The sequence below is a fragment of the Juglans regia genome, chromosome 16 (genome assembly GCF_001411555.2).
Source record: "Juglans regia cultivar Chandler chromosome 16, Walnut 2.0, whole genome shotgun sequence".
In the NCBI taxonomy this organism is placed as follows: domain Eukaryota; kingdom Viridiplantae; phylum Streptophyta; class Magnoliopsida; order Fagales; family Juglandaceae; genus Juglans; species Juglans regia.
The window spans coordinates 7,915,082-7,941,739 of record NC_049916.1 but is presented as its reverse complement, the minus strand read 5'-3'; the positions used below and the strand labels follow the sequence as shown (position 1 = coordinate 7,941,739).

The 26,658-nt window shown below is 36.8% G+C and overlaps 3 protein-coding genes and 1 long non-coding RNA gene across 5 annotated transcripts; 2 read left to right on the top strand and 2 right to left on the bottom strand.

Moving 5' to 3' along the window:
- Positions 1 to 804: 804 nt before the first annotated feature.
- Positions 805 to 1,185, bottom strand: LOC109009797. Its single transcript, XM_018990412.1, has one exon. It carries the CDS (start codon positions 1,183 to 1,185, stop codon positions 805 to 807), a length of 381 nt encoding a protein of 126 aa, XP_018845957.1.
- Positions 1,186 to 4,814: 3,629 nt separating this feature from the next.
- On the top strand, positions 4,815 to 5,544 carry LOC108995493. Its single transcript, XM_018971070.2, has one exon. The coding sequence runs from the start codon at positions 4,990 to 4,992 to the stop codon at positions 5,377 to 5,379; it is 390 nt and encodes a 129-aa protein (XP_018826615.2). The 5' UTR covers positions 4,815 to 4,989; the 3' UTR covers positions 5,380 to 5,544.
- Positions 5,545 to 13,564: 8,020 nt separating this feature from the next.
- LOC109009801 lies at positions 13,565 to 16,236 on the top strand. Its single transcript, XR_001999114.2, has 3 exons — positions 13,565 to 14,074; positions 15,559 to 15,715; positions 15,793 to 16,236. It is a non-coding gene; the product is annotated as an uncharacterized LOC109009801 (long non-coding RNA).
- A 60-nt stretch (positions 16,237 to 16,296) lies between these two features.
- LOC108995514 (protein FAR1-RELATED SEQUENCE 5-like) lies at positions 16,297 to 21,153 on the bottom strand. Of its 2 annotated transcripts, XM_035686503.1 has the most exons (8): positions 20,583 to 21,153; positions 19,919 to 20,036; positions 19,701 to 19,838; positions 19,399 to 19,617; positions 18,374 to 19,328; positions 17,148 to 17,431; positions 16,859 to 17,068; positions 16,297 to 16,767 (listed from the first exon to the last, which is right to left on the bottom strand). In XM_035686503.1, exons 2-8 carry the CDS (start codon positions 20,012 to 20,014, stop codon positions 16,747 to 16,749), a joined length of 1,923 nt encoding a protein of 640 aa, XP_035542396.1. In that variant the 5' UTR covers positions 20,015 to 20,036; positions 20,583 to 21,153; the 3' UTR covers positions 16,297 to 16,746. The 2 variants fall into 2 exon arrangements, with proteins under 2 accessions (XP_035542396.1, XP_018826637.1); XM_018971092.2 differs by having other exon boundaries at positions 17,148 to 19,328.
- Between the last annotated feature and the right edge of the window lie 5,505 nt (positions 21,154 to 26,658).

Here is a 26,658-nt window from a genome sequence, read left to right as displayed (position 1 = left end):
TTAGCCCCAAAGGTGACCTAACAGTCTCTAAATCCAAGCTCAAAGATTGGGCTGTCACATCCTCCCCCCTTAAGAAAAGATTGTGACCTCGAAATTGGCATGATGTTGGATAAACGACAGAATTAAAAATAATGGAGTACTAAATCACTTGAAGTTCTACGTCCACTAGCTGCAGTCTAATCCTCAAATGAAGAAGGTGATGACACTTATTCTTTCTTTTTGGTTACTGAATCTTATGAGAGGTAGAAAATTGCGTCAACGTCAAGGTCGTAATACATCTTCGTCCTTAGCTCATTCAACTTATTTTATATAGTAGCTTCATCATCTTCCATTGGTTGAACCGCTTCGCGAATACAAAGATGATCAAAGGAAGATTTGGATGTTTCGAATGCCAAATGCTCTCTAGCTTGGATCTCAGCAGCATGGCTCGATTTTGCTTCCAAACTAGCGGGTCATGTGGAGGTTTTCGCTCTTCATATGGCAATGCTTGTTGTAGAAAAAGGTTTTCTCTAAAATCTACATCCATCACATGAGTACGATGGTGCTCAAATTACTCCATCTATGGGCCTTGGTCATTCGGTCTTGCCTTCCAACCCGATTCTTTGCCTATGCTCTTGCATACTTCTAATTCTGGTTGTTGGTAACCCAGACATACTCGCAGTTGTTCTAGTTCGTGCGTGTCCTGTTATCAAGGATATAATCGTAGAATAATCGAAAACATCAACAAAAAATTTCATACCTTCCTAAGTATACAATCAAATCATAAAGTTTCAACCAAAATCAACTCATCCCCTATATTACTATCTAAGATACAAACATATGAGGGTTTCTAGCCCTCATCGAGTCTTCTCTTTCCCAAGTAGCTTCCATGTTTGAAAGTACCTTAACCAGGGGTATCTTTCGATTTCTCAACTCATGATCTTTCCAATCAATGATTTCAATGATTTGCACTGGCCATTCTTCATAGGACATGTTTGGTTGAAGCTGAATATGACTCGGATCAACCACAATCGGTCCCTGATCTCCAAAGCTTTTCTTTAAGGAAGACACATGGAACACATCATGTATTCCTCGAAGTTCCATGGGTAAGCTTAACCGATAAGCTACTAGGCCAACTCTTTCGATGATCTCATAAGGTCCTACATACCGTGGACTCAACTTTTCTCTTTTGCCAAAATTGGCCATTCCTTTCATGGGTGATACTTTAAAAGATACTCAATCACCTACTGTGAACTCAAGATTTCTTCTTCAATCATTGGCACAACTCTTTTGTTGATCCTGAGTAGCCTACATCCATTCTCTGATCAATAAAATTTGTTCCCTTACTTCCTGCAAGTATTGAGGACCAAGTATTTTCTTTTCTCCAATGTTATCCCAGTATAGCAGAGATCTACACTTCCTTCCATATAACACCTCATATGGCGTCATCTTAATTGTAGCTTGGAAACTATTATTATAGGAAAGCTCTACTAGAGGTAAGTGCCCTTCCCAATCACCTTTTGTATACAACATACAAGCTCAAAGCATATCTTCTAACGTCTATATAGTTCGTTCTATCTGTCCGTCTGTCTATAGATGATAGGCACTGCTAAACTTCAAATTGGTACCCATTCGATTCTTCAAGCTCTGCCAGAATCGTGATGTGAATTGAGTGTCGCTATCTGACATGATCGACCTTGGTACTTCGTGCAACTGAACTATCTCCTTAACGTACAACTTAGACAACTTTTCCATAGAGCCAGTGTTTGCGATTGAAAAAAAGTGAGCACTTTTCGTTAATCTATCTACAATGACCCAAATGCAATCCAATTACGAAATCTATGGAAACATCCTCCCATTTCCATTATGGAATTGGTAACGACTGTAGTACTCCTGCTAGCCTCTAATGTTCTACCTTCACCAATTGACAAACCGAACACCTTTTAAAATAATCCACCACGTCTCTTTCCATTTTGTCCCACCAAAAAAGTCATTTTCAAGTCCTGATACATCTTTGTACTGTCGGGATGTGTTGTAGGGCGTATTATGTGCTTCTTTCAATATCCTCTCCTTCATTTCTGGAATCACTTTCATTTCCTTTTAACACAACATCCCATCGTTTCAAATTCTAAAAGGCAATGATCCTTCAAACTTCATGACCTTCTGCCAAATGATACTTAATCTCACACTGGTAGTCACTAATATTTTCTATCCATCTCCCTTACCTTATGTTCAAGTTCTTTTGGCTGAAAAGATTCTTGAGACTTTTGTGATTAGTGAAAACCTCGCACCTTTCTCCATACAGATAATGCCTCTAAATCTTTAGTATAAATACCACCCCAGCTAATGCCAAGTCACGAGTGGGGTAATTATGCTTGTGATCCTTCAACTGATGAGAGGCACAAGCAACTACTCATACTTCCTGCATCAATACGCATCCAAGACCCATATTCAACGTATCACTATAAACCATATGGGGTTTATGGGGTTCAGACAAAGCCAAAACTGTAGCTGTAATTAATCTCTACTTCAACTCCTTAAAACTCATTTCACATTCTTCACTTCAAGTAAAATTTACATTCTTCTTGGCTAACGCAGTAAGAGGTCTAGAGAGTTTAGAGAAACCCTCTACGAATCTCCTATAATATCCAACAAAACTAAGAAAACTACGAATCTCGTGCACATTGGTTAGCTTATGCCATTTCGCTATTGCTTCTAACCTTACTGGGGTCAATTGCTACACCATTATTGAAAATCACATGCCCCAACAACTTCACCTCCCGAAGCCAAAACTCACACTTATTGAGTTTTGCATATAACTGGTGCTCCCATAACCTCTCTGGTACTCGACTTAAATTTTCCCTATGTTCTTCATCATTCCGGAAATAGACTAAAATATCATCTATAAACACAATTAGAAAGCTATCCATGTAGGGCCTAAAGTTTCGATTCTTCAAATCCATAAATATTGCCGGAGCATTGGTCAAACTGAACGGCATTACTAAGAACTCATAATGTTCATATCGAGTCCTAAAAGCAATCATAGGAATGTTCTGCTTCCTAATCTTAAACTAATGGTATTCTGACCTTAAGTCCATATTTGAGAACATCGATATTCCATTCTGCCAGACCTTCTTGGCTTCTGGGTTCACACACAAGTGATGTTGAATGATGTTCGGGTCAATCCCAAGCATGTCTTCGTGCTCCAAGCAAACACATCGTAATGCTCTGTGAGGAGTTGCATCATAGCTTGCCACGTGCTAGTTGTCATCCTATTGCCAAGTCTAATCGTGGCCTTAAGACAGTTTGGGTCTAGGTGAGCTAGCTCGAGCGGCTCATTTAGCTCTACTTGTTGGAGAGCTTGCTCGTCCCTGAATCCCCCCCCGGGCGCTATGATTAACTCGAGAGGAGGTGGCAAGGGGCAGTTGTCGCCCAGGGGCTTTATCACGCTGACCAAGCCTTCCGTCGGTCTCAGTTCTTGCATGTCTTCTGGTAAGGCTTTTAGCCCTCGAGTTGTTTGAGAACGGGTTATCGTCGGCATACAAATGACACATTACGCCTATAGGAAAGATCCTACAAACGACATCACTGTTAACGTTGTGTTTTGTACGCGTCCTAGCAACTTGGGTCAGGGTTTTCACCTGCAAACACAAGGGAGAATGTGGACTTGGGGTGGTCCGGGGAACCTCCAATGCCTAAATTAGTCTCACGTGCTTAGAGTCTTGTCTTTCTTCATCGTAGAGTCAAGAGAGAGTTTTTTTGTACCTGGGATGTAGCTTTTATATGAAGCTTTGTGGGAAAATTTTGTCCATCATGTCAGGTTGTCCCACCCGCATCTATTTTAATCCAGGCATTCCATGTGACTTGGTGTTCTAAGGCAGAGCTTTTAATGCAGCGCAGCTCTTAAGGCGGTGCATCTAATGTGGTGTGGCTTCCAGGACATGTCCCCTCTGTCAAAGGATGGAGGGTCGCCCTCATCCTCCATTTGCCTACTGATGTAAGTCTTTCAACACTAGGTATAATAGGGGATGTTAGAGTCAGCACATCCCATCTGTCCCACTTAGCTTGGTTTTCCGTACTGAGCACTTTCTTAATCTGATACAACTTAATGGGCTGGACCCTTCGGGCAACTCCAAGGTCCTTGGAAGGGAAGGCTTGGGTCGAGATGGGCCTCACTATCTAGCCCAAGCCTGGCTAACATGGGCTATGTGGGAAATGGCCCTCCTAATTTGATTTAGTTTGCAATCTACCCATCACAATCATTTGTAGACACAGAATGTAATGTACACCATATGACTAGAATAATATTAGGTGAGTCTTAAATAGACAAATTTCATTCATGCTGTTTTTAAAAAGTGGGTCACATTAAAAAAATAATTTTTGTATACTTTTCAGAAACTACTTTAAAAAATTAAAAAAAAAAAAAAACTGCATAAAACTTATCTATTTAGATTTATCTAGACCAAAGGGATTGTTTGGAAGATGTTTTATTTCATCCTATCTCATCTCATTCTAAAAAATTACTCAAACACAAATATTTTTACATTTTAAATATTCAATTTTTTCATTTAATCATTATCTAATCATTAAAACTTTTTCAAATTTATAAACAAAACAAAAAAAATAATTCAACTTTTTCAATTCTTAAAACAAATATAATCTTACAAAATTATATTTTATCAATATTTTAACATTATAATATTCCCTCATTTTCCAAAATCTAATAAAAAATTATAACTTAAAACTATTTTACTATCATTTACAAAACATTTAATTACTATTTACAAATTTCTCTTCTCATTTTATTTTCCTCCATCCCTGAGAATCATTACTCGTGTGACTAAAGACCGCAACTACTCTACCTCTCGCCCCAATTTTCAATTTCTTTCCTTCTCGCCTCTACCCGTAAACAAAACTCCCTTCGGAAGAAAAGCACCAAAGAAACAAAAATTCGAAGCGCATCCAACACGAAAAGCAGGAAACCGAAGCGCAGCAGATCTACAGAGGAAAATGGCACTGGAGTGGGTTGTGCTGGGCTATGTGGCAGGCGCCGAGGCCGTCATGGTTCTGCTGCTTACCATCCCGGGGCTGGAGGGGATCCGTAAGGGGCTCATCGCCGTCACTCGTAACCTTCTGAAGCCGTTCCTCTCGGTGGTGCCGTTCTGCCTTTTCCTGCTCATGGACATATACTGGAAGTACGAGACCAGGCCCCAGTGCAAGTCTCCTGACTCCTGCAGCCCCTCCGAGTACCTCCGCCACCAGAAGTCCATCATCAAGAGCCAGCGCAACGCCCTACTCATCGCCGCCGCTCTCGTCTTCTACTGGATCCTCTATTCCGTCACCGGTCTCGTCGTCAGAATCGAGCAGCTTAACCAGCGTCTCAAGGCCCGCCGGGACTGATGCGTCGAGATAAGTCTATGGGATCTATCTTTTGCATTTTCATTACAAGTTTTATATGTTGGGTCATGTAAACTCTAGTATGCCTTTTTCTTTTATATTTTACTGGCGTGAATTTGAGGATTATTGAGTTAATGCTAATGATAATCGTGGTTTTGATTTGGAAAATTTCTTGATTCGTGTATGGATAAATTGGGTTTGGGCGTTTCTTGAATTTGGGGTTGATCATTACGATTATTTGTGTCCTGTTCTTTTTTTTTTTTCGGGGAGGGTTGCGGAGGGACCAAATGGGTTTGGAGATTCTATTTTGGAGACCCAATTCCTAGAACCAAATGCATTCTTGGTTTTCTGCATATTGCATAAATTTGTAATAGTGTTGTCTGTTCATTTTGAAATAATTGGTCAATTTGTAATAGTGTTGTCTGTTCATTTTGAAATAATGGGGTTACTCTGCCTTGGCTTATATGCTTCACAGAGACTGATTAGTGTAGTTGTTGAAGAAGTTTATCTATTTCCTAGTTTTCAGATCATGTTTCTAATATTTGGCGATGAGCGCCTCATGCGAAGGAAGAGGTGTTTCCCGTTAAGGAACGGGGAATAGACTGAAATGCGGGATTATCTTCGAACTTTCATGTTGGATTTTAAATGTACTCGAGGCAGTCCTGTACCAGCTGAGTTTGGTCGCTTTAAGCGTGCTTGGGCTAGCTTTAAATTTATGCTGAACCAGACCCAAACTTATATTCTGTTTGAGTTTTGATTAATTTTTTAGCTTTTTTATTTGAAATTTAAAATCAGAATTTCATTAATAGGATAAAAAAAAAAAAGTTTCAGCCATAATGGTCGGCTGGATACAGATTCGCACTTCCTCAATATCTATTACATCATTATCAGCAAAAAGCCCGTTCTTAGCTAACATGTGTGCGGAATTGTTCGCCTCCTTTCTCGCATGGTGCACATCCCAGCTTGGGAAAAACAGATAATAGCCTCTTAGTATCCTCAATCAACAAGTCCACCCTACTCCAGATGATGGTCTGTTTCCTAAGAGCCTCCACTACCAGTAACGAGTCTCCCTCAAGGAGTATTTGCTGTAGTCCCAGCTCTTGTCAGAATTTTACTGCATAAAAAGCAGCCATAGCCTCAGCAGTAACATCAGTTTTCTGACCTTGGTGTCGCCCTTAGATCAGCTAGAACTTGGCCCTTATGATCCCAAACCACCACTCCAATGCCAATTTTATGTTTATTGTTGTCTATCGATACGCAAAATCCCAGTTTATTTTTAAAACACCTGTCTCAGGCCACTACCGCTAGTTCCTCCATTTCTTCATCCTCAAGTACTTTGCTCAGCTCTAGAAGGATTCTTTCATAGGATTCATGCTTAAAGAAGATCTTTTGATCTTTTTTACTAAACTGACCCCACACATCTTTTGCTGCAGTACATGAACATAAGTATGGCCTGTAGTTTTGGTTGAAATTTAACAGATCGGGCAGCCAGCTTCCTCAGTGACTTTTCTTTTAAATAAATTGAACTTTGTTCAGGCACACCATATGAACATCTTCAGAGAGTTATGCACTTTTAGCTTCCAAACCTTCTTCTAGAACTCTCCAGCACCACTTCTTGCAGAGGATTCTCCTTTAGTACTTGAGATTAGACCTCTGCCACTTGGGTGTTGAAAGTGCTTTCAACTAAGTTTTCGTCCCATCTTTTAGCCTTGCCCTCAATTAGCTCAGCTACTGTTGCGCACCTTCAGATAGAGTATTGACAATTTGACAGGAGATTGGATTCTATGAGAAGTAGGTTGAGCCAGCCATTTGTCTTTCCAAATTCTTACACTTCTTCCATTCCCTATTTTCCACACACGTCCCTATGTAAGGAGGTCCCGTCCAGCAATGATACTTCTCCACACTTATGAAGGTTTGCTCCTTAAATTTGCCTCCAGAAAACTGTCATTATGAAAGTATTTGTGCTTGAGAGTCTGTCTAGGAAGGGATAGTGGGTTCTGCATAATTCACCAACCCTTCTTTGATAGCATAGCCTTTCTTCGGAGTCAACTGATGTAGTGAAGGAAATAGAGGCATTACCTTCTAATTCTCTCTCTCTCTCTCTCTCTCTCTCTCTCTCTCTCTTTTTGACGAATTAAATAATATGAGATCAAAATACTATAGAGAAGCTCTTTTTTCTGGCATCCAATGATGCCACAAACACCAACCAACCCTAAAGCAAACCCTTCTTGTGTCTGTTAGATGGAGGCATCATACAATCTATAACCAATAGATATCCTTATTTTGTACATTTTTTCTATTCAAGTCAATGAACTCATTCTAAAACCTCGCACTCTCCCCCAACCCAAAGGAACTTCCAAGTTGTCCGTCTCATGCCACAATTTTTTCGTATGTTCCTGAAATTCAAGTTTTGTGCTCGTCTCATGAAACCAAGCATGCTGGACTGCAAGGTTTGAGTCTAAATTTTGGTTGGATTATTATGCAAACAAACTCTAGGTCCAAGTGTTGAGTTTGGCTTTTAATTATTTTTCTTTTATGGTTGAATAAGATGCCATTGAACTACAAGTTTATAGCTCTGATCTAACAACGTCCATTTTCTTTTGAAATCAAATGTGAAACTATTTCTGCCTATACCTGAAAAGATTATACCAAGTAGTTCTTGCTTCAGTTTGTTTATGAGATGTGTGGTAGGATGTTGGCCATGAAACTAAATACCGCTGTTGGAGAGATTTTTGCATATTAATAACTGACCGTCAATAACCCCAAGGGGTTGGCCCGAGTGTTGAAGGTTTTGGTCTTGGTATATCACTACTTTCAAGGCTCAGGGTTCAACATCTCATGGGTGCAAACAATCCTTTGGGACCACACTCCCTGGTGAAAAGTCAGCAATTCAACCAGTTCCATGTAGGAAAACTTCCAAGGGTGTGGTGCACGGGACTGAAGTTTATTCTGCAGAGGTGAGTCCGAAGGGCCTTGCCTTGGAGAGGTTCTCAGACATATAAAAAAAAAAACTGACGGTCAATCGAGTTGTTCTTTTCTTTTACTCTTGCATTTTCGAATATTCAATACCTGAAACTTTGTCAAGCCCTTGGAACCAACCAATTAACGGTGTTCAACGAGGAGTAGGCTGTGGCAGAAGCTTTTGTAAATCTATGTACCTGCTGTTGTTGTATGTGGGGAAGTGGGATTATGCTACTGCTGATCACAGACGTTCCTCGAAGAGACCTTCAAGTAAAGATTCAAAGGAAGTGTTTCAGAGTTTAAATAGACATCAAAGCAATCTGAGGAAAGTGAACCAACCATGAAGCAAAACATTCAGGATTTACGAGGACAACAAAACCCCATGAAAACGAGGAAAGGTGCAAAGGAGTCAATATATGAAAACATTATTATTATAATTTGGTGCCATACAAAAAGCGTAGGACTAGAGATAATTGTTTATGAGTAATGTTATACATCTCACTATATAAGATGTGGTATATTTATCACAATTAATGATCATTTATAAGATAATTTGTAATATCTCTTCCCGTAGGTCAGGAATGTTACATACATTCATAACATAATGCCTAATAAAGAGATTCGAAGTCATGAAAATACCTTATTTATTGAATCATCAAACTAACTTATCCTAAGAGTCTTTCATAACATAAAGCTGAAACAAAATGGAAAAGGCATAAACTAGTTCTTTGTGGTGATCACTTATTCAAATATTTTAATCATAAACTAAATCATTGCTGTAATAACACTTATTCCAGTCTAAGTCTCTGGACTAATCTACTCCTGACTCTCCGGCTCTGCATCCTCGCGATCAACATCTGGGACATTAAACCACAAAGATAGAAAAATAAATGAGTTGAAAACTCGGTAATAACACATCATAATGTAAACTTAACTTAGCTTAATATTAGGCCTGATTTATAAAACTTTAATGTATTGTAACATATGTGGAATTAACAAAATCATGGAATTTCATGTAACATGATGCATGAGTGACTAACTACGTGTATTTCCTATCAATCATACATGACTTGTTCATCTTATCTTTCATTTATTTAGTAGCCATCATTACATGTGTGCATCAATCCAATTGTCGTTGATCGCATATACAGATCATAACATGAGGTGAACCATGTTTGGGTCCGTAACACCGTGTAAAGTATCATATCATGTGGTGAAACACGTTTAGGTTCGCGTTATCACTTAAAGTAGGGTGAATCACGTTTGAGTCTGTGGCACAATTTAATATATCATCTCATGTAGTGATATACGCTTGGGTTCGTGTTATCACTTAAAATAAGGTGGACCACACTTGAGTCTGTGGCACCGCATAACATATCATAATCTATGGTAAAACATGCTTGGGTCCGTATCACCTCAAAACATAATAGTTTACATGTGGTGGATCACGCTTGAGTCCATGGCTTGCATGTCCACCCATAACTTAAGGCCAACCTTAAAGCTTACTTGGCATTCATGTGTTTTCTTATTAATTTTCATAATGCATGTGAGCAAGTTTGACTTCATGAAATTACATGGCATGACATAATCTTAAACATAGCAAAATATTAAACATGACATATTAATATGAGTCTTACACAACACAACATAGCATAGGCATGGCATAACATAATCTAAACATTACATGAACATTATATGGCATACATGTGATTTCCATAGCATCTTATCCATCTAACAACAATTCATATCAACATGGCATGCATAGTCTTATTCACAAGCATATCATCGTAATTCATCAAGGATCGTGAAAAGAAACTAACCTTGAATTGGCTCGCAGCGTAGCGTAGGTAACCATCACATTTTTCATGCAAAATTAGAATATTTACGGAACACATAAAGTTATGATCATGCTACTTATCTCTTAGTGCTACTTCTTGGTTCCTACTTCGTAACTTGTTACCAAGAGAAAAAGGGCAGGGTGACGGCAACCGTGGGTGAGCCCAAGTTGATGGCAGCATGGGCTTCAGGAAGGTGCAAGTTTGACTAGAGGCTACCAGTTGGCAATTTCTGAAGCTACCGAGAGGTGTTCCGACTTCCTTTGTGGTGGTCGATGGTGGGCTAAGCCACAACACAATTGTTGGTTAATAGTAGTGGAGAGAGAAAAATGGCAGAGGGGTTTTATGGGATCGATGCATGTCATGAGGGGAGGAAGACTTACCGGCGACGTCTTCTTTGGTGGTTTTTGGCGAGGAGAAGGCCTCGGTTAAATAGAACTTCATCTCAAAATGGATATTTCAAATTAATAATAATAATAATCTTAATTCTATATCTTAATTTAGGACCTGTATGTTACATGACCCTTTATCACTATTAGATGCTTCTTTATACACAATGTGTCACATCTTACATAATATGATGAAAGTGAGATGAGAGTGTGGGGTATATAATTTCTCATTATTTTATATATCCATATACAAGCGTGCAAATGGGCAAGGATTTTTTTTTTTTTTTATAACAATGTGCAAGGAAATTAGGTGAAGAACTAGAGATAACTTATATTGCATTTGGGTAATAAGATATTTTAAGGTATTCTAAGATATTCTATAAATAATAGTGAAAAAATAATGATAGAATATTGAAGAGTAATAAAAATATTTAAATAATAATAATAAAATAATAAATAATAGTGAGTATTACTTCAGTACCCAAACTAGGCCTTAATCTTTGGACTCATTTTATCTTCCTTAATCATGCCGACTGACATGATACTTTTTAAGTGAATTTATATATGTTAACTATTTAGAATTAAAAAAAAAAAAAAAACACTTGAAATATGTATGATTTGGATGATAAAACTTTAGGATAAAAAATAATATTTTTATAGATAATGTAACTCTAGATTTATTTTGCAATTAATTTCTTGCTTCTTCGAGTCCGCCAGTTTTTCTTTTTTTTAATAGAAAACCAAAGTATTTATTGACATGATTTTTTTAACTTGAACTACTGTGATATAAATGTGTAGTTCGGTTCATGAACGACTATGCATCTTCATATAATCGATTGATTATGGGGAGTCCCAAAAATCAAGATGCTAGTTTTCCAAATAATGCAAATAATCCAATTTGGATTTTTATTCTCTTAGGATATGTTTGGATTCGCAGGACATTTCAGCTCATCTCAGCTCATCTCAACTCATCTCACTACTATTCAGCAACTTTAATTCACAAATCTTACTACTATTCACAACTCATCTCATTACTATTCACAATATATCTTAACTCATCTCAACTCATCTCAAGTCATCTTCAAATCCAAACGTCTCCTTAGAGTTTTTACTCAAACTCTATAGTTTAAAGTGAAAGAAACAGACATACGAAGTATGCTCTATAATATTTATTAAATATTTAATAATGCTTAATAAATTCAATCTGAGTAACTTTATATCTATCTTTGTTTCAAATAGATGCACATTTGTCCAGCTCAGGCTGGCTCAATGGTAAGGCCATTTAGGCCATTGCCTAAGACCCCCACCCGATGTAAGACCCCTAAAAATAAAAATGAAGTTTTTTTTTTAAAAAATAAAAAATAAAAACTATTTCATTAAATAAAATTTTAAATAACTTTTATAGTTTTTAATGTGTGCAAGGTCCCATAATACTAAATTTGATATTTAATATAATGAATTATTTATATATTAAATAATTTTTTAAGATCTTGCTAAATTGAGCCACAAAAAAGCCTCATTTCAAGTTCTTGTAAATATAAATTCACAAAAATTATATTTAAAGAAATTTTGAAAATATTCTATATAATAATTTATATTTTATTATATTATAATTATAAATGACTCATTTTAATTTCGTCTTAAGCCTCAATTTGTATTGAGCTGCCCTGAAACTTCACTCCAGCTTCTCTTTTATATGAATGTCCTATTTTAAGCTGCATGCCCACCCAACCATCCAAGTGAACTGATGAAATCATGTGAATCAAATGAATATTTATGACGATTTATTTACGATGAGAATAACTATTTGTGACGATAATAAATTTATTTTGATATAAAATAATTATTTTAATAAAAAATAACTAATGATAAATAAGCATTTTTCTTGTGTCCGTTGGAAGCTGCAGCTAAAAGAAATTCATAACTTGAATTTATTTACAAGTTTAGGTATGAAAGAGTCCACTCATTCATTCTCGCTTTTGAGTTGTCCTCCGGTTGCCTTTTTCATATGCATGCGTATGTAGAATATAATGAAAAAGAAATACTTGAAAATATAATATAAAAAGCTTTACATTATGGAAGGTGACTCATTTAATTCTGACATTACCCCTTCAATTCTCTTTCACCAAATGCATTAATCTCCACCAAACTTTTAGATTTATAAATTCTCCATAGTTAAAATATGCTTGCATAGTTTGACTTAAAAGTACTACTTCACTTGTCTCTTTTTTTTTTTTTTTTATTATTATTATAATAACGGATCACATTACATTCATTAATAGAGGATATATAAAGTTGACTTAAAAACAAGCCAATTACAAACGTTAATAGCTTCCTAGTACATTTCCGAGACTGATATAGTCTAATCTAGACGGCAGATCTCTAAAAACCTAAGTCTAAAAGATAGCAAAATTATGTTCACGATATTATTAACAATGATCAGATGATAAAACTCCATACTCCGACTAAGCGGAGTATAGGACACCAATCACACCATAAGTATCGCCTAAGCGGAGGGGGGATCACTTCACTTGTCATATATGCTAAAAAATTAAATCTATAAGTTCACATAGAGGGCGGGCAAACTCTACATTATTGATATGATAAAATTTGATTTAGGATTTTTATAACATTTGCAATGTGGAGGACGTGTTCTTCACACTGATTTTTTATTTTTATTTTTATTTTATTTTATTTAAAAAATCATGTTACATATCATGGCGTCCTCCTGCCAGCATAGAAACGAAGTACTGTAGGATGTGTTTTCTTCAGGGCTAGAATATGCTAACGCTCACAGGGGAATAATGTACAAGACGTATTCAGAAAGAGCTCTAAGTAATTATTATTATTATTATATGGGTTATTCTATTTCTTGTCTAAACTGAAAAGGTCGTCATCTCAGATTAAACTAATCCGTGTAGAAGCTGTGCCTTGCGACAATACATCCCTCTATTAACGAAAGAAGTAGCGTTACGTACGTGTCTTCAAAGCATTTTTAAACGAGAAAGTCTTTATGCAGTCCCAAGTCAGAGGACTGGGCGCGCACGCCCAACGTGGCAAAAACGCCCCGTTTTATTAACTTGTGCTTACGACGTCGTCTGGCTTGATGGACGGACGCCTTCCTCTTCGAAGCGAGACCTCTTTGATCCGAGACCTCTTCGAAGCGAGACCTAACCTCTGCCCAGACTCTGCCCAGAAGAGGTTGCCGAGAACTCTAATTTCACTCCGTCCTCGAACGAGTTGATATTTGCCGAGAACTCTAATTTCACTCCGTCCTCAAACGAGTTGATTTCTTCCTCCTCGAGACCGATGCTTTGCCCAGAAGAGTAGCCCTAACTTCACTCCGTCGGTGGTGGAGATTCGCGTCGCGTTGCCGAGAACTCTAATAAATTCGAAGTCCCAGCCCTAACGTCGTGGTGAACGTCGTGGTGCGAGGTGGTGGAGGAGTTGATTCCGCCGAAAAGAGTAATTTTTGAGCCCAGCCCTAACTTCACTCCGTCTGAGCCCTAATAGGTTGATTTATCCCAATTTTTTTATTGCAATGATTCCCTGTTTTTTTTTTTTTTGTTAGAAATTAAGGCATTTGGTAGGTAGGCATTTGGTAATTGGTGGTAATGTTTCTCTGTTTTTGTTAGAAATTAAGGCATTTGGTAGGCAATATTTCTCTGTTTGAGTTCGTATTTGAAATTAAGGTTATGTTGGTAATTCTGGAAATTAAGGCATCTTCAAAGTACATCTTCATACACGTTGTTGTTGGTAATTGTGGAAATTAAGGCATCTTCGAAGTACATCTTTATAGTTTGTTGTTGTTGGAAATTCTGTTAGTTGTTGTTGGAATGTCGTGGTGTTATTTGCTGCTGCAGTCCAATTGTTTGAGAAAATGTGTGAGAGGGACTCAGTGACTCAGTGACTCAGTTTCATGCAATGTAATAAGACTACAATGAATGGAATGACCCATTGGCATCTGTGTTGCTCATGCAAATATAGGAGAGAAATGGAGATCCTGTAGGGAAAACTTACTTCATCAATTTTAAATAATCATTTGCTGAATCAAAAACCTCAACATCAAATTGTCCCTCAGGGCCCTGGAAACTAGTTACACCTACTGTAGAGATATCCACCTATATGCATATTTTGAAATGACAGATAATAACATGATAACTGAAACTACGTATAACAGTCTAATAACAACATCACAAGGGGAGTAAAAAGGAAACTCGGGCAGCATAGGAAGCAAGAAATACATCAGGTAGATTTTCTGCATTGAAGTACTCCTTTATTGTTTTTGTGTTCTCATAGATCTTATCGGTGATTCCCTCTGGAGCAGGTCCACCATTTTCCATATTATACTTGATCCCAAAATCCTGCAATCAAACAAGAGAATGAGTAGAGTCAATACATAACTGAAGTTTCAAAAGGAGCATCCAAATAGAAAAGAAAAAAAGAAAAAAAAGGAACATTTTTAATGTTCATTTAACATATACAAATGTTCATTCTTAATCTAATTTGACTTTCTGCATGTACCATAGTTTGCTCTTCCAATATATATGTTTAATGCATCAATGTTTAGTAAATGCATATTGCTTAGTATATAGTTCAGTTCTAAGGATTGTATGACAATTCTCTTGACTTCAGCATTTTCTAAGAATATGCTATTCCACGAAGACAGATGATAATATAACTCACCCAATGAAATCTGAGGATTTTGACCTTTGGTCACACAACCCACAGAGAAGGGTAACAAGAGTGAGAGATAGAAGATTTGAGTCAAACACATAGTGATACACATGCTAAAAGGGGAATGCATCACATATAACAGGTGGAGTTAATTGAGACACTCAAGATGATAGTGAGCAAAAATAATATTTATATAAATTAATAGCCCAGAGATGGGCAATAATTCAGCTTGAGTGTTTGTGTTTGATATTTTACTAATAGTATAATTCACCACTATACTAATATTTTACTTGTTTCATGGGTGTTTGTGTTTAATAAAGTGCAATGTCGTCATCTCAGTCATCATCTTCCTTGGGTGATCGTTATTTGAGAAATGCTCCAATATGTTTATGTGGGTCGATTGCACGTCTCAAAATCTCGAACACTTCGAGAAATCCAAGAAGACCTTTTTTCACTTGTCCAAAGTACAATAAAGAGGTCATCACTTAATCTCCTACATTGTTGAAGTGATCTTTCTTTTTTTTACATTGATTTTTACAAGTTATTTGCTGCAGGGAAAACCATACTGCAACTACTTTATATGGGCAGATTTTGAACAACGAAATGAAAGTCCCTTTGCTAGGGAAAGAGAACTCCAGCAAAAAGAGGAAGAAGTCGAAAAAAGAGAGGAAGAAGTCGAAAAAAGAGAGGAAGAAGTCCAAAGGAGAGAGAATGAACTCCAACATGCACGCATGCTACTTTGCGTGTATTGGGCATTGACAATACTAATCTCATGTTGTTTGCTACGATCAACGACAATTGAAGATTAAGTTTGTGTTAGAGACTTTTTGGATGTTGTCAACTTGTTGTGTTCTAGTGTAGCCAGACTGGTTACTTGTAAACCTTCTGCATTAATATGCAGTCTTTTGTGCGAAGTTGTAATATGCAGTTTCTATTTCCAACTGTACCAGACTTATGTTGCAATCAATATTACGTATTTTCCATCAAATTTGTTGCTGTAATAGTGCAATAATAAATTGTGAAACTTAAATATATGTCACAACAGGTGCATTAAATTGTGAAGAACTTAAATATATGACATTCTTCATTAAAAGCAAAGAACATTGTGTATGAAAATAAATGTCACAACAGGTATTTCAGTAACCAGAAATACAAAGTGTTGTCATCAAATGTAGCCATGGCTAATGCCAAATACAAAAAAGGTCCACAAATACAAAGTGTGACCACAAACAACGAGTACAAAAATTTCAATAGCGACCAATAACAGCTACATTCAAAATGCCAACCAGCTACATAAAATGCCAACAGCTCCACAAATGCTAACCAGCTCCACAAAATGCCAACAGCTACACAAATGCCAACCAGCTACACAAATGCCAACCAGCTCCACAAAATGCCAACAGCTCCACAAATGCCAACCAGCTACACAAATGCCAAACAAATGTATAAAATGCCAACAGCTCCACAGGCATAAAATTCTTGTCACTATCATTATACACTGATTAAAATTAACCATGTTGAAGATCCACCTGCAATCAGATTAATGAAAATAGATTTAGAAATCACTTAAAAATTGTCATACCATAGTACACAAATTTATATACACGAACTATTACATACCTGGCTAATGACACTTTGTTGTGTGCCAGGAAATACGACCTCATCTGTTGTTGCTGCTTGAACGCCACTTGTGTTCAAGATCTCATCTGTTACTGCTTGAACGCCACTTGTGATCAAGACCTCATCTGTTGTTACTGCAACGCCACTTGTACTGAAGACCTCATCTGTTGTTGGAGCGCCACTCGAGACCTCATCCTGAAGTTCAGGTGCCTACATTTTAACCATACATAATTAAATTATATTTTTTTATGGAATAACTCTACATAAGTATAACAAACAAATTAAATACATTTTTTCTCTTTCTCTTTGCACCGGTCTCGGACTGTTTACGTTTAGTTTGTTGCTTCCTCATAACCTTCTCTACTGTAGGTGCCAGTCTCTTTGATGGAGGCCTCCCCTTACCTCTAACAATGCGAGGACTTAACACTTTTTTTGAACTTCCCATTTCAACATCATTAACCTCAGTACCAACATTCACAATTACAGGCTGCGCCTTGGTTTTTGTGTAACTCAAATTCATAGCCAACAACTTCTGTGTCATATCCATTGAAAAATGATCACTCTCAGCTGCATTTGTAGCAACTTCGTAGCACAGCTTAATCAAATTAGTATACCTTCCAGCAGCTGGTTTATTACTCAAATCATCATAACTGCTTCGAATCAGAGAATACCTACGCTTAATGTCCTTTCGCCACCTGTCCATAATGTACTTTGAAGGCACTGATTGAACATCTTTTACTGAGAAAATAGCAAGAATGTGCCTGCATAAAATGCCTCTCATCTGAAATAGTCCACACATGCACTTTGCCTCACACTCCTCTTCATTAAAGTATGCTTGGTATGTAACTCTTTTAATATACCCTTCAACTTGCAACTGGTCATTAACTTGATATGTCGAAATTGCCCCTTCCGTCTTGATGAGAATACAATGAGAATAAATAATCCCCATTACCTCAGACTGCACTTCTTTAAATTTAGAATTAGTATACAATTCTTGAAATTGCTTCTCCATGGGTAAATGGGTTATACATGGGATTGTGCAGTTAAATGAGTGAAAGTCCGCTGCCATCTCATTCTCTCCTCTCTTTCTCAATGCATTGTCAAACTGATCAACGAACTCTTTTAACGTTGTCCCCGAATGCACAAAACCATCAAAAAATGCATTAATGCTCTCACTTCTTTGAGTTGTGCTCATTCCAGCCCAAAATGTATCTTTAAGATATACAGGAACCCAATGCATCCTCTCACTATATAGACTTTGAAGCCATACATTCTCATGCAAATTATACGTATCAAGGAACACCTCCCAAGACTTCTCAAACTCTTCAGAAGTTTGGCAATCATAAACACATTTGTGTAATGCGCTCTTCAATCCATCATTATATTTAGAATGGGAACCCAACTTCTCTGGTAGTTTTCGCATAATGTGCCATAAACAATACCTGTGTCGGGTCTTCGGAAAGACTATTGCTATGGCATTTTTCATGGCCCTATCCTGGTCAGTGATGATAGCATTTGGTGCTCTCTTATCCATACATTTCAACCAAGTCTCAAATAACCAAACAAATGTATCAGTATCTTCACTTGAAATCAAACCTGCTCCAAAAAGTATTGATTGTCCATGATGGTTAACACCTACGAAAGGGGCGAATGGCATGCCATATCTATTTGTTAGGTATGTTGTGTCAAATGTCACAACATCCCCAAAATAGCCATATGCTGATCTACTACGTGCATCCGCCCAAAAAACATTCTTTAATCTTCCCTCGTCGTCTAAATCCATCAAGGAATAGAACCCATCATTCTTATACTGCATTCTCTCAAAGTAGCCACGGAGTGCATCAGCACCTCCTTTACCAAGCCTAAGATGTCGGGCCTTATCAATATAATTCCGCGCATCCTTCTCAACAAATGGAAGATTATCATATCCACCTACCTCGACAACCAACGAGTTGAAACTTTTAGCCATACTTATTCCTGCCTTATCGTTGATATCTAGTTGTCTTTTCACGGAAGCGTCGATAGCACGATTACATCTAAAAAACCTTGCCTTCCTTGGACTCAACCCATGGTTGTGTGCATTATCAACGGTAGTTATACGCAACACTCCATCAAGCACGATTGCATTAATCTTAGCCTTACAATCCGTCTTCGTTGTCGGCCGTGGTTTAGAAACATTCGAGGTACGGTTCCTTGCCTTACCACCACGAGCACAACCAAGTGTTAAATACCTAACACTCCCATCGTCTTCCCTTTTACTTCTTTGGGTCATTACACCAAACCCAATCTGTTTTCCATATTTCTTATAGAAGTCTAAAAGCTCATGCTCAGTTTTAAATGACATCCCCGGCCTCGGCTCTATAACACCATCATCGTCATTTCCATGGCTGCTCGATGGTACTTCCTCAACTATCGATGGTACCTCCTCAACCATTGATGGTACTTCCTCAACCATTGGATTATCAAACTCCTGCATTAACCCATAACACATATCAGGATAAGGAATGTATAAACTCAATTTCAATATATAAAGTGTATACCTGCTCTTGTTCAATGTCCTCGTCTCCGACATTTGAACTATCCTCATAAGTATTGCTTTCAGAAGAAAATAATGATCGCCTGGTAGACGAGGAGGGTTCTGGCCTAGTAGACGAGGAGGGTTCTGTCATGTCCTTTGAATTACTTGAACATCCCGGATAGGGAATTGGAGGAGCATAAGGATAGGCAATTGGTGGTCTAAACGGTACTCCCGTTGGAAGCTGGATTTTTCAATAAATAAACATAAATGTCCTTCACAAAGTGGATTTAAATATAGAAACTTCCAAATCATAAAGTTTATCACCTCGTTTCTCCATGAATAAGGGTCGGCATTTGGACGAGGAGCAAACGGTGGGAAAAATGTAGGTGGCATCATCCCATGATACCCATGCATATAGCTGTTATATGCTGACCAATCTGGATAAAATGGTCTTGGTATTTCCTAAAACAATGGCATAAAATGACTTATCACCAAATTATAAATGACACCGATAACATGGCTTTTGGATGGGAAAAGAATACCTGTGTCATTGCAGTAGAGCTGGCAGGCCTTGTAGCACTGCTGGTAGGCCTTGTGGCACTGCCGGTAGGCCTTGTGCTTTCTTCCCCTTTCTCCATCGAATTGTCTACCAAAATGGACCTACACATTCAGCCAATTCAAGATAAAAAATTAACAGTAAAGAGAATCATAGCCTATTCCTAAATATATAGTGCTGAACATGTTTAATAATCTGGTAATAACAATGGGTAGGAACACTCAGAGTCACAAAAAGCAATCCACCAATCACAACTAAAACTTATTCTTCATCTACACAGTCCCAAGAAAACACAAACAAACTATCAAACACATGCTGCTCCTCCACCTCTGGCATCTACACATGCTGCTCCTCTAATTTTTTTTTGTGGATAAATCAACAATATCAAACATTGCCTAAGGAAAAATAAAATTTACATTGAAATCTAAATTTTTTTTGCTAACTGTTTTTTTTTTTTTTGCTTTGCCAAATAATGACCTTGAAATCTAAATTCAGATGAATCTAACTAGTTCCTTCAGAAGAGAACGCCATTCTTACTTATCATCAGGCAACAAGGATTAATTGATGAAGTTAATATTACAGGAACCCAAAGCTAGTACATGCATATGGATTATTAAAGCCGAAACTGAAGAAACTAGGTAGAGGCAAACCGATTAGCACAGCACCGGTGGTGGAGGAGTTGAGTACGACGGCGGTGGTGAGGGAAATTAGCACGACGGCGGTGGTGGAGGAGAAAAAAAATTCTGGGTCGCGCGAGCTCGTGGAGGAGAAAAAAATTTTTGGCTCGCGCGGGCTCCTAGCGGCAAACAGATTTGCTCGGTAGCCTCGATCCTTGTTACCGGCTGATGTTGGTGGAGGAGTTGAACATGACGGCAGTGGTGGAGGAGATTAGCACTACGCTGGTGGTGGAGGAGACAAAAAAATTGGGTCGCGCGCGGGGCTCCTAGCGGCAAAACGATTTTCGTTAAGCAGTGGGTGGGGGAGGACGTTACCGGCTGATGGTGGTGGAGGAGATGAACACAACGCCGGTGGTGGAGGTCAGTGAAAACAATGCCAGAGGTGGAGGAACTTTCTGGGTCGCGCGGGATGAATAGTAGCGGCAAAGTGAATTCTGATTTTGAATTCCTTCCATTGTCTTCGTCAAAGGCTCAAAGCAGAGGAGGTTAATTTCGTCTTTCGACCAAGCTGATATGGACAAACGACAAACAACTGCGTACGCGGGGACTGCGTACACAGATTATTTCGGGGACTTAGATTTATCCGTTTTCTTTTAGGAAAAAGCTACTTTATCTCATCATTTTGACCGTTCTATTTGATCGCTGGTCAATTTTTTTTTTTTTTATTTAGTGATTGATGAAGCAATTTTAATTTATTAATATATATTTTTTATGTTTTAAAAATATTTAAAAATATTAAAAAATTAAAAAAGTAAAATAAAAAAAAACCGCTAGACGGTAAAAAGTAGGACGGCATAATAGCCCCATTTTTTCTTTAATCTAAACTTGCAAGGATAAATAGCTTTTGTATAATTAAATAATAATGCTAGATACGGTTTTAAGATATGCAAATCTCGCACACTCACTAAAAAAAAAAGTATGGCTCACCATAAAAGAATTATCTTTTATGTAGGTCTAAGATTTATCTTCTTCTTTTCTAAATAGGATGCATAAAGTTTATATACCTTAAGACTGTAAATATAATTTTTTTTAATAAAATATTTAAAAGAAAAAGTAAATTAGTAGCACATGGTTTTTAACTTTTGCCACTACTACTGCTCATCCGCTCATCTACCTATATTATATGTTATTAAAGCATAGAGCTTCAAAAAGAAACTTTAGATATTTATAAAACAAGAAGGAAAATGATTGAAATACATTACTTTTTATAATTATGTTTTAAATTGGGAACATTTTTTTTTTTAAATAACTCATAAAAATAACATCACTTTACATAAATACTACCATTTTAAAACGCGATTATTTAAAAGGTTGTAAAAAGAATTATGCATATCATTACTCTTGATTGGTAGAAAACGTATGCAACTCTTTTTTTTTTATTATTTATTTATTAAAGAGTTATTCTATTTTCAAGCTGATGTGTAGAGTATACCATCTAAATCACTTAAATAGTAAGATTTGATTTGTAAAATTTAAATTTTAAAATTTATTATCTAAATAAAATTATGTCACGTAAGCAGTGTGTGGTATAGAGATCTTAGAATATAAATAATATTTATTAAATCTATGAGATGATTGAATCCCAAAGGAGTGTTACGTTTATATTATTGACGTGTTGTATATAGTCTACGGTGATTTTGCACTAAGAGTCGTGCTAATTCTCCCGATAAGGCCATTTGGCTTCTTTTTCTTTTTTTCTTTCATACATTTTTTTTTATACCCTTAAACAGTTTAAAAAAAATTTCACAATATCAATAAAATTACTTCTTTAATCACTAAGTAAAAAAAAAAAAAAAATTGTATTGACAAACAATCTCGTCCATAGAAGCTCTCACAGAAATCCTCCAAATCGCTAAAGAAGGAGGAGGAGGAGGAAAGAAGGAAGGGTTGCCTCCTCCTCCTTTCTCATTCCCCCTCTCCTTCCCTCATTTTTCTTCCTTTCCCCCTCTTTTTCCCTCCTATCTCCATCTCTCCTTCCCTTCTATTCTCCTTCTCATTCCCTCATTTCTCTTCTTTTCTTAATTTATTTTGTTTACTTCAAGGCTGAAATGACGGATCTACAATTCTCCGACACCTCTGGTGAGGCACGAGCAGCAAAAGATGCTACCTAGGCTGATCGTTGGGAAGATAGTGGCAGATCACCGAATCAGATATGACTTTTATGGCTGATTTCAAAGTCTACTAAAATAGATCTAAATTGTAAGTCATCATTTTCACATCTATATTTATGCTTTCAGTGTTGTTTCCTGTTGTTTAGTTAAAAAAAAAAAAAAAAGATATCATCTCTTGGACGTTTTGTCCATAAATGTTAAGTCCTCTCCTCTTATGGAAGGTGAGGTATGAGTCTCTATTTTTAGGTAGAGTACTATCTCTTAGACGATTTGTCTGTAAAGAGCTACAACAGTAGTCAAGACCATACCAGTCACAAAGAAATTTATGTACTAGTAGAACTCCAAATGCAGTACTTGGCTTGTGATCTGGAAATTTTCATATATGTATCCGGTCATGGATGTAACTTTTCTCTAAGAAACTAATGAAGTCAGATTTTCGTCCAAAAAAAAAAAAATTGTATTGGGACCCATTGTCGGTAGGGATTCTCAGGACAACTAGCATTATTCCTGACAAAAAATAACCGTAAAAAATGGGCAATGCTAGGACTACCAAGAGTGGGTCCCGACATTGCCCATCGATAAGGCCATTTCTTTTTTTCTTATTTTTGCTTTTTTTCATGTATTTTTTTTTTAATCTCCATAAATATTTAAAAAAATTCACATTATCTTTTAAAAACACTTACTTAATCACTAAGTAAAAAAAAAAAAAAATTAATTAACTCTCTTGGGAGATTTGTCGGTGACTTTAACATTATTCTTTGCACTAAATTAGCAATCTTTAAGTCCGTATGAATTTATTCTGACTGAAATATTTTCTGGCATAAGGGATTGTTTTTGGGGTTTCAACAGTATAAAACTCCTTTCACGGCTGAGTACTGCGAGCCTATGGGACATAATCTATGGTCAATGATAATAAATTAGATGAAAATTAAATCTTTGCAGTGAATTTTCGTTAGATTTGACGTTACTGGTAGACAGAATGAAGGATTGGAAAGTTTTGAAAGTTCGAGAGTCCACTTTGATGCAATTATATTTTAGTTTCGGAGACACATTATGAATTGAGTGAAAGTTCAATGGGGCAAAATGTAATTAACCAAAATTTTTTAGATATGAGGCTAGTTGGGGTTTGGAGAAAGAATGTAAGAGAATAATAATAGGAGTGGAATGGAATAGGAACACTACAATCGCAGATCCTATTAGAAGTGTGCAAGAAAGTCTTAAATCTTGTAATACAATGTTAACTCGATGCCGCAAACAAAGTCTTAATAAGAGTGATTTGGTTATAAAAGAGAAGTCTGATCTCCTTAAAGTGTTCCAAGATAATGAAGAACAACACAATATGGAGAAGAGTAAAAAGGTACAACGAGAATTGGGAGAATTATTAGAGAAAGAAAATATGAAGAAGTGGAGGCAAAGGACAAAGATTCAGTGGTACCAACTGGGGGACAAGAACACAAAGTTCTTTCACACTTGTGCCAATCAAAGAAGAATTGTTTTAGAAGAATTTCTAATCATAATAGCATAATGGTGATTGAAATAGAAGATATTGTGGCAGCTTTTAAGGCTTATTTTGAAGGCATTTATACTTCATCTAATCTGACAACAGAAGCGATAGAAAGATATTTGAAGTTTGTTGAAACCATATTGATTAAGGAGATGAATAGTGAGTTGCTGCATGAATTCTCTACTGATGAAGTATAGGAAGCCTTAAATCAAATGGCCCCACTGAAATCTCTTGGGTCTGATGGTTTTGGGGCTGAGTTTTATAAGGAGCATTGGGTGATTGTAGGACAAAAGGTATGTTATGTTGTCCTTAATTTCCTTATTGGTGGCAACATACCTTATTCCTTGAATCATACATATTCAGGACTTATTAAAGGTTAACAATCACAATACTGTTAATGAATTTAGGTCTATTTCTTTGTGTAATGTATTGTATAAGTTGATTGCAAAGGTATTAACAAATAGACTGAAAAGAGTACTACCTAGTATTATATACAGTTCTCAAAGTGCATTTATTCTAGATCCTCTAATAACTGATAATGTTATGGTGGTGTATGAGGTATTACACACAATGAAGACAAGACAAAGAGGCGAAAATGGTAGTATGACTTTAAAACTTGACATGTCTAAAGCCTACGATAGAATAGAGTAGAAATACTTGGAAGCTATTATGTGGAAGTTGGGTTTCAAGGATAGATGGATCAATCTGATTATATGCTGTGTAAAATCAGTTTCATATGCTATTTTGGTGAATGGTAAACCAAGAGAATGTGTAGCACACTCAAGAGGATTAAGACAAGGTAATCCTTTATCACCATATATTTTTATATTATGTGCTAAAGGTTTGAGCTCCCTACTAAACCATGTTGAAAAAAGAGGTGAAACAAGAAGGGTGGCAACAATAAGAAGGGGTAATAGGATAAACTATCTGCTATTTGTAGATGTCAATGTAATTTTCTGTAGAGCAAGCCAGGAAGATTGGGTCAAAATACAAGCTATTCTCCATCAGTATGAACAGGCATCAGAACAAGTCATCAACAAATAGAAGACTTCCATTCTATTTAGCTCAAATACAAGTGATCATATCAGAAGGAGGATTGTTGATGAAGTAGGGGCTATTATCTGTGGAGATTATGGGAAATATTTAGGACTCCCAACTATGGTGGGGAGATCTAAATATAATACATTTAGAAGTATTAAGGAGAGAATTTGGCACAAGATTAGCAATTAGAAAAATAATTTCCTTTCAACTACAAGGAAAGGAAATACTTATTAAGGTTGTTTTGCAATCAATACCAACTTTTACCATGAGTGTCTTTAGATTGCCAAGGAAGCTATGTAATAATATTGAAGCAATGCTATCAAAATTCTGGTGGTGCAATAATCAAGATGGAAAAGGAATACACTAGAAGAGATGGGACATGATGGGTGATTCAAAACACAAGGGAGGAATGAGATTCCGAGATATAGAAAATTCTAACTTGGCATTGCTAGCAAAACAAAGCTGGAGATTGTTGCAAGAACCAAACTCAATGGCCGCAAGGATTTATAAAGAGAAGTACTTCAAAAATACTAAGATTTTAGAGGCAAAGCTAGGGCATTAAGCTTCTTATATATGGAGAAGTGTATGGTCAGCAACGGAGCTGATGGGAGAAGGGTTGCTATGGAGAGTTGTTAATAGAAAAGGTATCAAAATATAGGAGCATAAATGGCTGCCTAAACTAACAACTGACAATTTTCAAGATACAATCCCCTCCTAAAATTCTGAGTACTAATTCAGAAGTTAGTGAACTTGTCTTTGTGGAGTTTATGTGCTGGAATGAAGAATTGATTTACTCAATATTTGATAAAGAAGAAGCTGTACAAATTTGTAGTATTCCTATCAGCAAAATGAGGGTTGAGGACAAAATTATCCAGGGCTATACAAAGAATGGGAAATTTTCCGTCAAGAGTGCATACCATGTAGCAAATAATATGAAAAGATCCGGTCAAGGGGAATCATCAAATACAAATGTACAAAATGAATATTGCGCAAAATTTAGAAGCTGAATGTTCCGGGAGTAGTTAAACAGTTTCTAAGGAAAGCATTGAATGGTTTTATTCCCACCTGAGAAAAGTTAGCAAGAAGAAAGAATATTATTGATTCCTTCTCCATGTCCTACTTGTAAGAATGAAGATGAATCCATCCTCCATGCTTTGTGGTCTTTTCCTGTTGCAAGTGATGTACGAGCTGAGAATGCAAGTCTAGTACAGAAATGGACCAGTAGAGGTGTGGATTTTGTCTAGCTATGATCGAAACTGTCTCAGTATTTACATATTGGTAAATTGGAAGAAACTGCAGTAATACTAAGAAGAATTTGGTTGAGAATGGACAAAATTATTTTTTAAAGCAAGTTTGACAGCCCAAGTAGAGTGTTTCACTTGGTTTTGACAAA